This window comes from Psittacula echo (assembly GCF_963264785.1).
Source record: "Psittacula echo genome assembly, chromosome: 8".
Classification (NCBI taxonomy): domain Eukaryota; kingdom Metazoa; phylum Chordata; class Aves; order Psittaciformes; family Psittacidae; genus Psittacula; species Psittacula echo.
In genome coordinates, this window is record NC_137744.1 from 20,452,771 (window position 1) to 20,466,035 (window position 13,265).

A 13,265-nucleotide genomic window follows, 5' to 3' on the forward strand; every position below is an offset into this window, starting at 1 on the left:
TATATATGACGGATGTGGATGGGGTATGGCCATTTTTGGCAGGGTCCCTTTGGAGATCAGTAGTGTGCAGCAGGATGTCATTGCTACTTCTGTCAACGAGAACTGTGCATTCCTTTGTGGTGTGTTTGATATCTGCCCTCCATCAGCCACTGGTGCATCTTTTTAAGGGTAGTCTAGTGAGATTTAAATATTATATTTATAAAATAAAATAATACATAGTCTTCTTTACTGAGTCATATCCTGTGTGACATGTTCTTTGCTACTTATGTGCCAGTGGGGAGTTTTTTGTTCTCTGTATTCACCTGAATAGCCACAGAGGTTTAATTGCTATTAGAATGCAAGCTTCAGCTGCCTTTTTTGGTAACTGCAAATGTTAGCATAGAGACTAAGTGGCTGAATACCCTACTAAAGGGTCACTTTGCTTATGTCCTTCTCATAATACAGTATTTGTGCAAATTTTAGCAATGCCTTATAGTAAATTTTAGCTACCATAGCTGAAAGATGTGGAAAAGCAGAAAGCAAGCAGGACAGGTATGCCTGCAAGGGAGGGATGCCTTTTTCCATTATGAAATCATATGTATGTCAGCTACAGTTGTCTGAACACTATGTTTACCACAGCTCTTGTTTCAGAGCGGATGAATTGATGCTATTCAAGAGGTTTCTATAAATAACATTCTAACTTAATAATGTTATCACAAAAGAGTTGATTTTGAAGTTGTCTCCTACTTGTTGACCTTGTTGATTTAAAAGAAATAAACATAACCACACAGCATTCCTGTTTCCCTAACCCTCACTTATACGTCAGTAAAGGTACAATTGCAAGACTCATTAACTTGCTTCTGACAAAATCGTTCTTTACTCGTAATGTGTTAGCACAAGCCATTAAGCCAGAGTCTCTTCTGGCAAAAGCAATCATAGCAGATGGCACCTTTTCTCTCTATTAATTTCAGATTGGACATGTACTTTGGCTTGTTAAGTCATGTCATAGTAGTAAAATAACAAGAATCATTCAAGCGAGCATGATGATACTACATTATCTGTAGATGCAGCTGTATAAAGGGAGTGCCTTTGCAAGGGTGTTTTTAATAGAAATCTTGGACTCCATAAGGTGTTCCATTAAAACTAAATAGTGAATGTAATTAAACCAGGAAGGGGGCTTTTTATCTGACTTTTTTTCTCCACAGCTATTGATTTTTGTAATTTATATATTTTTCACTCTACTTCTATTTGCACTTAACATCTTTTCCCAAACTTCGTATTTCCCTGGAGATCCATTTTAGTCTTTTAACTTGGATCAGCACTTTTGTCATTCCGCTATTGTCTACCTGTTTTAAAGTAAGTCAATTAAAGTGCCCAGCTGTTCAATTAAAGCATTAGCCAGAGACTGCAGGCATTTTGTACACGTACTGTGCAGGAGTAGAAAACACACGTGATAATGGGAATTATTTTGTGTGTGGTTGCTTTTGGGGTGTTTTTGGGTTACTGTAAAACCAGGTTGTTTTCCAAGTGGTGAATAGTATGGGAAAAGAGAAGGAGTTGCAGTGTGGACCTGTAGTGTGGGAGTAACTGTCTGAAATGAAGTATGATCCTTTATGTGATACAATTTTGACATAGCAGAAGGGCTCAATATGAAAACAGAGCAGTATTTGATGTTGATTAAATTAACTGAAGTTGTGTAGCATATGTGCTGCATAATAATAAAATAATAACTAAGCTGAAATAGTCTAAGACAGTATTTATTTTCATCTTATACATCCTGAAAGTTTTTGCGTCTCTTTTCAATGACAGGTAGCATGTATGCAGCTCATCAATGCCCTTGTTACATCTCCAGAAGATCTTGATTTCAGGATACACTTGAGAAATGAGTTTTTACGTTGTGGCCTGAAGAAAATACTGCCTGTAAGTAATTTGTATATAGCAATTGATCAAAATGAGTTGTTGTTGAATGTTGAAGATAACCAAATTATTTTACTGAGAATAGCAGATGTGAAAGACTGGGGGTGGAAGAGGCCAGACCTGGAAGGAACTGTCAATCCAAATCCACTTTCATTCTGCATAGTTGCGAATTTAGGCTCTTATGGGCTATGTAAACTAGAATGATAGTTGAAACAAGTCAATATATCAGAAATTAAATAAGGTTAGCCAAATCTTGCGTAATGAGCTCAAAGCACTTGCACTGAATGCGAGTCTGGCTGTGGAACCAATGTTGGATTAACGTTCTTTGTATATGCTGTTCCTGTTGTTTTCTGTGAAATCTGTTTTTCTTTAATCTGCCTTCTTGAACTGCATTTGGAGTTTCTAAGGAAAAATCAAATAGACTCCTTCATTCTCTATGAGACTGCATGTTTTCATGCAGCTGCATAGAACTGTGCCTTTATGGGCAGTTGTGTATAAGTATTTGTGACTCTGGTAGATTTATAGCTCTTAAGCAAGAAACCATTCAGATGCTAACATCAAGAATATGTATGATTAAGCTACTCAGCAGTTTCTCACAAAAGATGAGAGTCATTAAGAGAGTTACCTGCTTATGTTTTTCTGAAACAGTATTTATACTGCCATAACTTTTAAGATACGAAGTTGTGAATCATCAACATTTGTCAGGAATAAAAATGTTCGGTTTTAGCACATGCAGCTTTGAAACTGTTTCTGATGTGTGTATGCTAATTTTTCTTAGAGTATGTACTTAGGTTTTACATCATGTGGATACGTTAATGTGATGTACTGTCTTGAGTTGCTGTAAAACATCTGAAAGTCTGAAGAACTTTTAGGGTTTTTTTTTATCTCCTGAAAATTCATTTACACAATCTATAAATGCTGAAAATCTTGAAGAATCAGGGTGGGTTGGGTGGGAAATAAACTACGTTGTAATATGTTGTGATAGGAAACTTCATAGAGTGTACTGACATACAGATGTATGAGTTTTAAAGCAACTAATATTTAGTGATAGAAATCTTTACTAAAAATGCTGACCAGATACTGTGTTGAAATTCTGTCTGTAGTAAGGTTAATATTTTATGTAATCTATAATAGTCAATACTATCATGGTATTTACTTTTTTTTTTAAGAAGCTCTCACATTACCAAGCATAAACTGCTGACTGTAGCCCTGTAAGAGAACTCAATCAGGAAGTTCCATGTTTGTTTTGCAGCCCATACCTGATATTCATTGATATTTTGCTTTCATTTTTCTCAACTGAGTAATTAATATAAAAAACCCCACTCAGTTACAGCTTACTCCTTTTCCAAAGGTTAATATCTTATCTTTTGCTAAAAAAAAAGGGAAAATTAAGAAATCCTATGCTTTGAAAAATAGGGCTTGAAAGATAAAGATAATGAAGAACTTGATATTCAGCTCAAAGTGTTTGATGAGAACAAAGAAGAAGACTTAATTGAACTGTCACATCGTCTCAATGATATCAGAGCTGAAATGGAATATCCTTTATGGAAATGGTGTTATAACTTGTTGCATTGTTCAGTAACTTCACTAAACATCAGAGTTGGACAGGGTTAGTATGCTTGATGTGTAGTTTGTCACAGTTGTGTCTTACCAGGAACTTTCTCAAGCATATTTTTTTCCACTTGTTTCTTGTTAAAAATGTATTTAGAAAATCACTGGTTAAATTTACATGTCAAATGTAAGTCATTGGAAATTGAATTAATGTTTTGTAAATAACTTCACTAAGCTAAACTCTGTCTTGTAGTACATGAAGATATAAAATTACACCCATGGAAGTTTTCAAGTTTTAGGAAAAAATGAGAGAACTAAGTTGATACAAAATTTCTAGTAGGTTCTGAAGCACTTAAGCTCTAGTTGTGGGGAAGCAGTAAATTTCAAGTTACCCAAAGTTCAGAGTGGTTGCTTGCAGTTTTTAAGAGTAGTAGATTAGTAGCTGGTACGTAAGAAGCAAAGAGAAGGTAGATGCAATCTGTGAGAGGAGTATAAAATCACTAACTTGTAAGGTTGTTGCATTATAAAGCAGGTTACTACAGGTAGTTTTTTTCTTTAAGAAATGAAAAGGATTGACTAGTGTGTATTTGCCAACAGCCTGGCTCACTTCAGAATGAAAATGAGAGCTTTGTGTAAAATATGTTTACAGGATTTTGTGATAGGAAGTATGTAGTATGGTGTTTTCTGAGCAGCAATGAAATGTCTTAATTGTTAAACCAGAGGATAGTTTCTGTGGTTAGTCTTAGTGGGAAAAGCATATATACTGGTAAAGATAGTATTTCAGTGTTGAAAGGTTTTATATGAACAGTATGAACTGCATCTAGGGAACTGGTGTTTTGTCCTTTTATATTTTTGTTTTAATTTGTTTTTTAAGTCATTATATTTCCTTAATAATGTTTGCACTGATGTGAATGAAGTTTTTCATCTACTGTATAATATGTTGAAAGATACTTCTTCTGAAAACTACTTCTTGTCAATTCTCCAACATTTCCTTCTCATCAGGAGTGATTACTATGTCCGGTAAGTGCTAGGTTTGATTTTTTTGGAGGGGAGTAGGGCAAAGAATTGAATGAAGACACTAGTGAACTGAGTAGCTCATACTTGAATAGTTGCTCTGTAGGTGATATGTTTGTGTTCTTTCCACTCGATGTTAATATTGAAAAGACCTTGTTAAATGCAGTAATGCTTATTTCAAAGACTTGAAGCTTATTATAACACCCTCATCCCAGAATCACTTCACCTACAAAGTCATAGGATCAGAGACTGCTTTGGATTGAAGGGATCTTAAAGCTCATCCAGCTCCAACCCCAGCCATGGGCAGGGACACCTTCCACTAGAGCCGGTTGCTCCAAGCCCCATCCAACCTGGCCTTGAACACTGCCAGGGATGGGGCAGCCACAGCTTCTCTGGGCAACCTGTGCCGGAGCCTCTCACCACCCTCATGTTGAAGAATTTCTTCCTGATATTTAATCTAAACCTCCCCTCTTCTAGTTTAAAACTATTACTCCTTGTCCTATTGCTTCATACCCTTGTAAAAAGTCCTCCAACTTTCAAGAAAGCTTCTTGTTTTAAGAAGTAATTGTTTTGTTGTAAAGGGATGATAAAAACAATCAGCATGCAAAAGGATTTAACTGAGAAGTAAAATATAACCAAAGAAAGCTTCAGTTTTTATTTTGGGTTTTTTTTCCTAATTGAAGGTTTGGAATTTCATCAGTTCAGGTTTAAGGTTTTATTACTTTGAGAGCCCAGTAATATGAGCAGCTCAGATAGAATACCTTGCACTGGTAAGAACTAGTAAATTTGAGCACAGAGTCCCCTAATCTTGGAGGTTCCTGATGTTGTTGGGTAGAGATTAAGGGACTACTTAATTAATTTTCTAAGTAACTGAATACTGGTACTGTTGCCAATGATAGAATTCACTGTGTTGAGAATGTGCTAAATAATTCTTGCAGCATATATTGAAAATAATAAAGATGCTATTCTTTTGTGAGATATTCTCTGGCAAAGGATAGATGAGAAGTGCACAGTGTTTGTGGAGTCTTGAACATGAGATTCTCTTCTGGGAGACTGATAACTCTGCTTTATTAGCCAGAGGACAAATAAGACTTGTAACTTGTTCCCTTTACTGGCAATTGTATAATTCATACATTAGTATTTAAAATTGCTTCCCCCCATGTTGCATAAATGATTACTCGTGTTGTTCTTATCTTATAAAATGTTTTCTGTGTTAGACCTCAGTATTACAAGATCATAGAAGAATGTGTATCACAGATAGTATTGCACTGCAGTGGCATGGACCCTGATTTTAAATGTAGAGGAAGAATGGACGTGGATTTTACTCATCTTATTGGTTGGTATACTATAAGCAATTTTACATTGTTTTATTGAAGCACGTGGTTTTACTTTGTATTCTTCTGTCTAGACTTCAACTGACTCTGAATGTATTTAGTTTTCTGGAAGTAAGCATGTAAGCTACAGGTGTACTTGTGGAGAAGGCCAGATCAAATGCTGCAACTGTTAATAAAATGACAGTGATGAAGTTTGCTTCTCCAAGCGTGTCTTGACTTGTGTCTGAATACGCTAGTTTTAATAACCCAAAAGTGCTTGTTTGTAAATTCTGTGAATTTCAGCTGTAATTTAAATTAATGCTAAGTTAGGGACAATTGGTTTGTTTCTCCATGCCAGTTGCTACTTGTGTTTGCCTGACTTATAAAATGTTTAGAGTTTTACACTGCATAGGAATTCAGTAGAAGTGTTTTGTACCATTGTTGAGTGAAAAATCTGTGCTTCACGGTTTGCTCAAATTCTCCTTGCCTATGGAATAATTTAAGTGAAATAAGAAAATGCTCGGTCAGATCAACTTAGTAATTCATTGTATTTGTTTGCTGCTTTTGTGTCATGGGATCATAGGGTAATTATGATTTGGAGGCACCTCAGAGCTGTGATAAGTTTTACCTGATTTCTGTGTGGTATTTTTTTCAATTCTAGATGCATGTGTGGACAAAGCTAAAGTAGAAGAGAGTGAGAAGAAAGCGGCAGAATTTTCCAGAAAAGTAAGTCCTAATTGTCATTCTTTTTACGGTATGGAACAGAAGCCTGACGGGAACACAGTAGGCTTGTTTCACAGTGGAATCTTAGTATAAATGGTGAAGTAGTGCATCTCACAGGCAGGATGTTCTTTCACATGTAATAGCTCTGAGGGTTTTGGGTTTTTCTTTGTGTGTGTGCAAGGCTCAGAATCGATTTACTCTGAATTACACAGCAGATGAGGTGTATTAGCTGTACATATCTTCAGCTGTATTCCTCTGCTGTATATAAGTGATGGGCAGAATTCCACTTGTAGCTATTTTGTCCTGAAATACGTAGTCATAATTAAATACCTAAAGTGCAGGTATATGCTTTTTTAAAAAAAAGAAGGTGTTGCAGGTGGTGGTGGGGGGATGCTCATATGTTTCCATGTAGCTTTGATTAAGAACCTGAAGAAACTTACTGAGAAGCAATGCAATTCAGTGTTTAAAAAAGCATTGACTCTTTAGGCAGAGAGATGCTAACATTAAAATACTGCTTTACTTCCTTGTAGTGCCCATGGTAAATTATTATAAGGGAGAGTAATTTACTTCTTTATTATTCAAGTTTAGGAATCCTACGAGGCATTTTGGCACCTGTTGTGCTCAAAGTTTTGCTGTTCTGATAGAGTTCTCCTTTATTAGGAACTTAATAACTAAATCCTGTTTTGGTCATGGGCAGCTCTCCTGGATCTAGTAATAAATGAAAGGTCAGACACTTAAAATGATTTCTGCAGGAAGAATTGCAGATCAGTATGTTTCTTGTAATAAAATTTTTGGGGGTATTTCTAAAGAAATTGATGCTTATCATCCTGCTTTATCACCATTGGTGTTTGTGCTGAAAGGATCTTCATACAGCATGTTTTTTCAAGTTTCTTAAATTCCTATTTCCTAGATTGTTAATGGCTAATTTGTTCATCTTGGCACATTACATCATGCCTAAGGATATGAAATGCTGAATGCACTGTATTAGCTGCAATAGTGCTGAAGTTCATGTATCATGTTGTTGTGTATTAAAAGCCTTCACTATATAGGGTTTTTTTCTGGTCTGGTTAAAGAAGCCTTTTGCAGGCCAAAAGGCAGTACATGTTCTGGAACGTTCAATGTGGATGCATTTTTAATAGGAGCTATTGTGTCTGAGTTTTACAGAAAACAAATTGTTGTGATGTTTCCCTGGCAGCATTATGTATCATAATGTACTTTCCTACTAGCAGTTAACACATGTTCCTCCTGGTGATAACGTGTTGTGTCCTGTGGAAGAATGACTAATAGAAGCTTTTGAAGATTATAATAATCTCTTAAGCCTAGCAAACAGTAGTAGGATGAGAATATACAGCAAATGTCTCACAGTCATGTAAACTGGACTTGTGTTTATATGGGGACATAAAGACTAAGGGGATCACTAGCTTGTTTGGGTACCTCTTTTCTTGTTATTTTATGGATAATAGTCCTGAGGGTGCACATGTCTTTGTATTTAAGCTTGCTGCAGGAGCTGTATACTAAAGTTTAGTTTGGTAAGTCTGCAGTGTTTTATTAGGGAGAAAAAAAACCTGTTGAACATACCCTAAGTACTTGGATCTGACTGGTTCTGTGGAGGTGATTTAGTGATGGAAAAAATCATGTGCTACTAAAAGAGCACATGCTAGAAAAGTAGTTGTTGGGTTTTTTTTTGCTTTTAATTTAACATTGCATCTATTGCTCTACTTGTGATATTGTTCCAAGAAATCCTGCAAATAGAGTACTTAGTATGGATATAAATGAACAAACGCTTCTGTATTGGTTAATCATTGCAGTTTGATGAAGAGTTCACAGCTCGACAAGAAGCACAAGCGGAGCTTCAGAAACGAGAAGAGAAAATCAAAGAACTTGAAACAGAAATAAAACAGCTACGAACCCAGGTAATAGAGCTATGTGACACTGTGTTCCACAGTTGAGTTGAGTTCTATTTTTGTCTTGAGGAACAAAAATCTGTGAGGAATTTATGACTAGCATCATGTTACCACTCCAGAAGCCTCTCTGATGGTTTAACATCCTGCTGTTACTCTTCACTGTTCTTTTTGTGAGTTATTTGAATGGCTATTGCAATTGCTCTTTCTTCCTGCCACCTCAGAAACAACTGCGGACAGATTTAAAAAAAAGCATGAGGGGTTGGGTCATGTCTCCCCAACAAGATGTCAGGATGTTTCTGAACAGCTGTGCTCTTCTGAACAGCTAACCTCTTGCTCTGCAATAGCTGCTCAAGTGATTTCTGTGGAAATCTTTCCACCAGCAGATTAGGTTATTACAATCTCTGCCCCAGCTTGCTGGGATATCCTAAGTGGGATGAATGTTTTGTGCATTGGTAAGAAATAAAGTGCTGTTCAGTTCACTTAAATGTTACTGCATTATTAAATTTTCTGTAAAATGGAAACAATTGATATTTATCAAAATGCTAGGTCATTCAGTTTGCTTGGCAGTTTTATGGTACATTGTTATTGCTTCTCATTTAAATAGGAGGACAGTTGCATTTCTCACTTTGCTGAGGTACTGCTGACTGCAGGGCATCCTAGTTGGTTCAACTTGGGATTAAACTACCTCTCTGTCCCACTGAAAGGAATCCCTCTCTTTATTTCAGGGTGCAGGCCTGACAGGTCAACTGGCAGAAGTAGCACCATTACCTCCAACGCTACCAAGTGAGAATGTGCCACCTCCTCCAGCACTGCCCCTCCCTGGTGGAGCAATACCTCCTCCTCCACCACTACCTGGTGCAGCAATACCGTCTTTGCTACCTGGGGGAGCAGCAGCTCCTCCGCCACCACCTCCACTGCCTGGTGGAGCAATACCTCCTCCTCCTCCGCCACCACCTCCGCTACCTGGTGGAACAATACCTCCTCCACCACCGCTGCCTGGAGCAGCAGCACCACCTCCACCTCCTCCACTACCTGGAGCAGCAGCACCTCCTCCTCCTCCTCCTCCTCCTCTGCCTGGAGCAGCAGGACCACCTCCTCCTCCTCCACTGCCTGGTGGAGCAGGACCACCTCCACCACCTCCGCTACCAGGTGGAGCACCTCCTCCTCCACCACTGCCTTTTGGTGGGCCTCCAATGCCACCACCTCTTGGGGGTGCTCCTTTTGCTCCCTTTCCGGTGATACCAGCATTACCACATGGGATGAAGGAGAAGAAAAAGTACAAGCTGGAAGTTGCAATGAAGAGAATCAACTGGTCAAAGGTATCACAATATTTTTTATTCCCATTGGTAAAAAGTACTTTTGAGGAAGAAGGAGATAACATGCTAGAATTTACGTTAGGTTGTTAATTGTACTCATGATGTTTGAGGAATTCATTCCATTGGTCCCAGGTGGGAGTGGTCCCCAGGCTTCCCTGGTAGCTGGGAGAGTGCTGTGATAAGGGAACGCACCCTGGAGAGGCAGAAAGGGAGGCACAGTGAATATGCTCTCCCCTGTGGTGTGAACTCCCATAAATAAAGGGCCACAAGGATGATCAGGAGCTTGGAGCATCTCTCCTATGAGGAGAGACTGTGGGAGGTGGGGCTGTTTAGTCTAGAGAAGAGCAGGCTTAGAGGGGATATGATTAATGTATATAAATACCTCAAAAGACGGGTGCCAGGAGGATTCTGCTGTACTGCTTTCAGTGGTGCCGAGGATGAGGAGCAATGGCCATAAACTGAAACAAGCAGTTGCACCTCAGCGTGAGGAAGAACGTCCTTACATTGAGGGAGGCAGGGCACTGAAACAGGCTGCACAGAGGGGTTGTGGAGTCTCCCTCTCTGAAGACATTCCTAGCCTTCTTGGGCACGTTCCCATGTAACTTCTGCTGTAGGTGGCCCTGGCTTGGCCAGGGGGATTGGAGTAGATGATCTCTAGAGGTCCCTTCCAACCCTGATGATTCTGTGCTTCTTTATCCAAAATATTTTTGATGTACTAACTGTGATTTAGTTGGTATTGGTTTTCAAAGACACCTTCTACTCTGAGGTAAGCTCCAATTGTTTAATGCTGCCAAGAGCCTGTAACACCCCATATTCTGGGGTACTTGTAGCTAAAAGCTCTCAGAAATGTTGGCTGATTTTACGTAGAATTACGTTGTACATGTTTTCAGCTGTAATTGATATTTGACTTCCCAAGTGAGCACTTCAGAGGGAAAGCAGGTTTAAGGTATCAGACACTTAAAAAGGTTTCTTCATAAACTGTGTTACTACTGGTTTTAGCAATAAAGTTGATTGTAAGGATTGCTGAGTTTTAGGACAGGGAAGTGAATCTCGAATAGACAATTGAATGGGAAGACTGCCATTTCAGAACTTGGACAGTCTGGCAGTTGACAGAAAGAAGCATCTGGAATCAAGGGGTAACTACAGCTCTTTGCTTAATTGAAGTAGCTGTGTCTGAGTAATGAGAAAATATGGTGGAAAAGGATATATAGTAAGACTTTTTACTTGAGTCTCTAGGTATAAAATGGAGTAAAACTTGGTATGAATGGAATTTTGGAAGCAATGCAAAGCAGAGCTCTGATTTCAGTTTGGTCTTCTCTGGGTTAAGCAAGCCTTGGGAGCCAGTAATTATGTGGTTTATAAATGGTTTTTTTCCTTGCTTTTTTTTGAGGATGGGTTGAAAGTGGATCAGGCTTTCAGAGACTATAATTTTAGCTTTGATATCTTCCTAACCGTGTTTGATTTGTTATGCCTTCTATGAATTTCTTTTTTTTCCTAATTAAAAGAAATATCTCTATATTGACCATGGTGAAAAGTATACAGACTTAAACTACTAAAATTTTCTGTTTAAGAGCAGATACCTTGACATGAAGTAAAGAACTATTTTCAGATCAGTCCTCTAAATACAGTAATTTATTATAAGTTAAAGCATCTGATTAAGAAATGAAACCAATTATTTTGTGTCCACGTTCCTTTAGTCCTTGTGACATGTTTTGGATGTTTGAAAGGAGATTTAGCTTTCATTGCCTTACTGGCCTGTCGGTGACAGGTGTACTACAGAACACACTTAAGGTGTTTGAATTTCCCAAGGAAGGCTGATGTTTACCCTGTTAACGGAAGTTGTAAAACTTGCCAGAAGGTCCTAAAGGCAGTGGTGTAAAGCATCAGGTGAATTTTTAGCTGTCTAGTTTTGTGTAAAATTATTACTACATCTCATTTTGGAGTGTGTGTTTTCATACTGAGCTTGAGTTCAAATCATGGCTCTAGTAGTGTGAAGCTGATGTTCCCCCTCCACCCCATTTACAAATATTCTGTGTACTATAATGAATTTTGGAATAAGATTCTTCTTGACAGCTTTGTATTTGATGTTTGACAGCTGAGCATCCCAGGGAAAGCTTATCTTAGTTCCAATACAAATGCTTTTTAGAAAGTCAGGGGGTTGCACATTGCTGAACGAGAGGTTTCTTCTTATGGGAGCTTTCAGAGAACGTGTGCTAAGCTCAGTGGATTGATGTAATGACAGCAGGAAAGGGCAGGAGGTAACTGCTGTGTTTTCCTTCTCTTTTGGCCCTGTCATGCGGGCTGGTCTGAGTGGACATCTGTGACTGCTGAGCGATGTGGAGTGTGGTTGGTGTGAGAATGCTCACTGAATGTGATTGTTCTGCAAAGAGCTGCTTGTATTTTTGACCTGTATTAAAGCAGAGTGAAAACTTGTGATGATCCACTTGAAAAGACACAGTACCACACAGTGGACATGAATTGTGGCTTTGCATTAAGTTGTCTGCACATATGCAAACCATTAGCAATAGTTTTAAAGCAGTTTTCAAACACTGGTAACAGGATGCTCTTTCCTGCAGACGCTTTCTGAGGTGTCTGATGTAGTTGCAGGTTCAGAGAATGCTAGTATTTGTGCTGTACTGATACCTGAAGGTTAGTAATCAGGGAGATTTACTGGGTTTTTCAAATCGTCAGTGTGCTGTGGCCACAGGGAGGAGCTGTGGGACTGCTCGAGGGAAATGTGTGGGCACCATTACCTTCCACTAAATGTGAGCTTCTGCACAGTCTTAACATGGTTATATTTAATCAAACCTGATTTGAAAAAGCATCTTAAAATAGAAGCAAATGCAGTCTCTGATTTGCAAATGAACTGGTAAGAGCAGTCATTTGTTTTTACTTGCCTCTGAGTATAATAGGTCACTTTGTGACAAGAAAAGTTGTGCAAATATCCAGGTGTGTGTTTGCATACTTGTTGCTTTAAAATCCCCTTTTTGATCAGTATAGACACTGTTCTTCCATATAAAGGAAATAGATTTGGGTATGAGCTAATTGCATCTATCATCAAGACTAAACCATTACATCTTAAAAGCAGTTAGTGATTGGCAGTCTTTATAAGTATAAAATGTGATAGATGTATGCATGTTAGCTGTAGAAAAAATACGTAGATCACCAAATCCTCAAAGCAAATCAAAGGGGAACTTTTATATGTTGCAAGCCATCTGGTTTGAACTCTAGCTTGGACTTTAGTATCTGCTTTTTGTCAAGGTAATCAATCTTTGTACTACCAGCTAGTGTCTGACGCTTGCTTTGAAACCATATGCTATCTCGACAGTGTGTCAGTACCACAAACTTAGTAAAACCAAATTATTAGTGAAAGTAAGCTGTTAAGTGGCTACAGATGGTTATTGCTGACCATAGGTTGCAATTTAACATTGAACAATTGTCAGACATGTCATTCAAATGGCACTCTGAGATGGTGCAAGTTGGGGTTTTTTTTGATACTTCACAGCTAGTAAAACTGTTGTGAAATCAATATGAACGTAGGTGTAGAT

At 38.3% G+C, this 13,265-nt stretch overlaps 1 protein-coding gene across 2 annotated transcripts in view; it reads left to right on the forward strand.

The window, feature by feature from the left end:
• Positions 1-13,265, forward strand: part of DIAPH2 (diaphanous related formin 2) — a 231,741-nt gene that overhangs the window by 37,151 nt on the left and 181,325 nt on the right. For both annotated transcript variants that reach the window (XM_080624841.1, XM_080624842.1), the window contains 7 exons: positions 1,789-1,899; positions 3,313-3,431; positions 4,351-4,467; positions 5,679-5,797; positions 6,436-6,500; positions 8,306-8,410; positions 9,127-9,720. In XM_080624841.1, the coding sequence (XP_080480967.1) occupies positions 1,789-1,899; positions 3,313-3,431; positions 4,351-4,467; positions 5,679-5,797; positions 6,436-6,500; positions 8,306-8,410; positions 9,127-9,720 (1,230 nt within the window). The remainder of the gene's footprint in view (positions 1-1,788; positions 1,900-3,312; positions 3,432-4,350; positions 4,468-5,678; positions 5,798-6,435; positions 6,501-8,305; positions 8,411-9,126; positions 9,721-13,265) is intronic.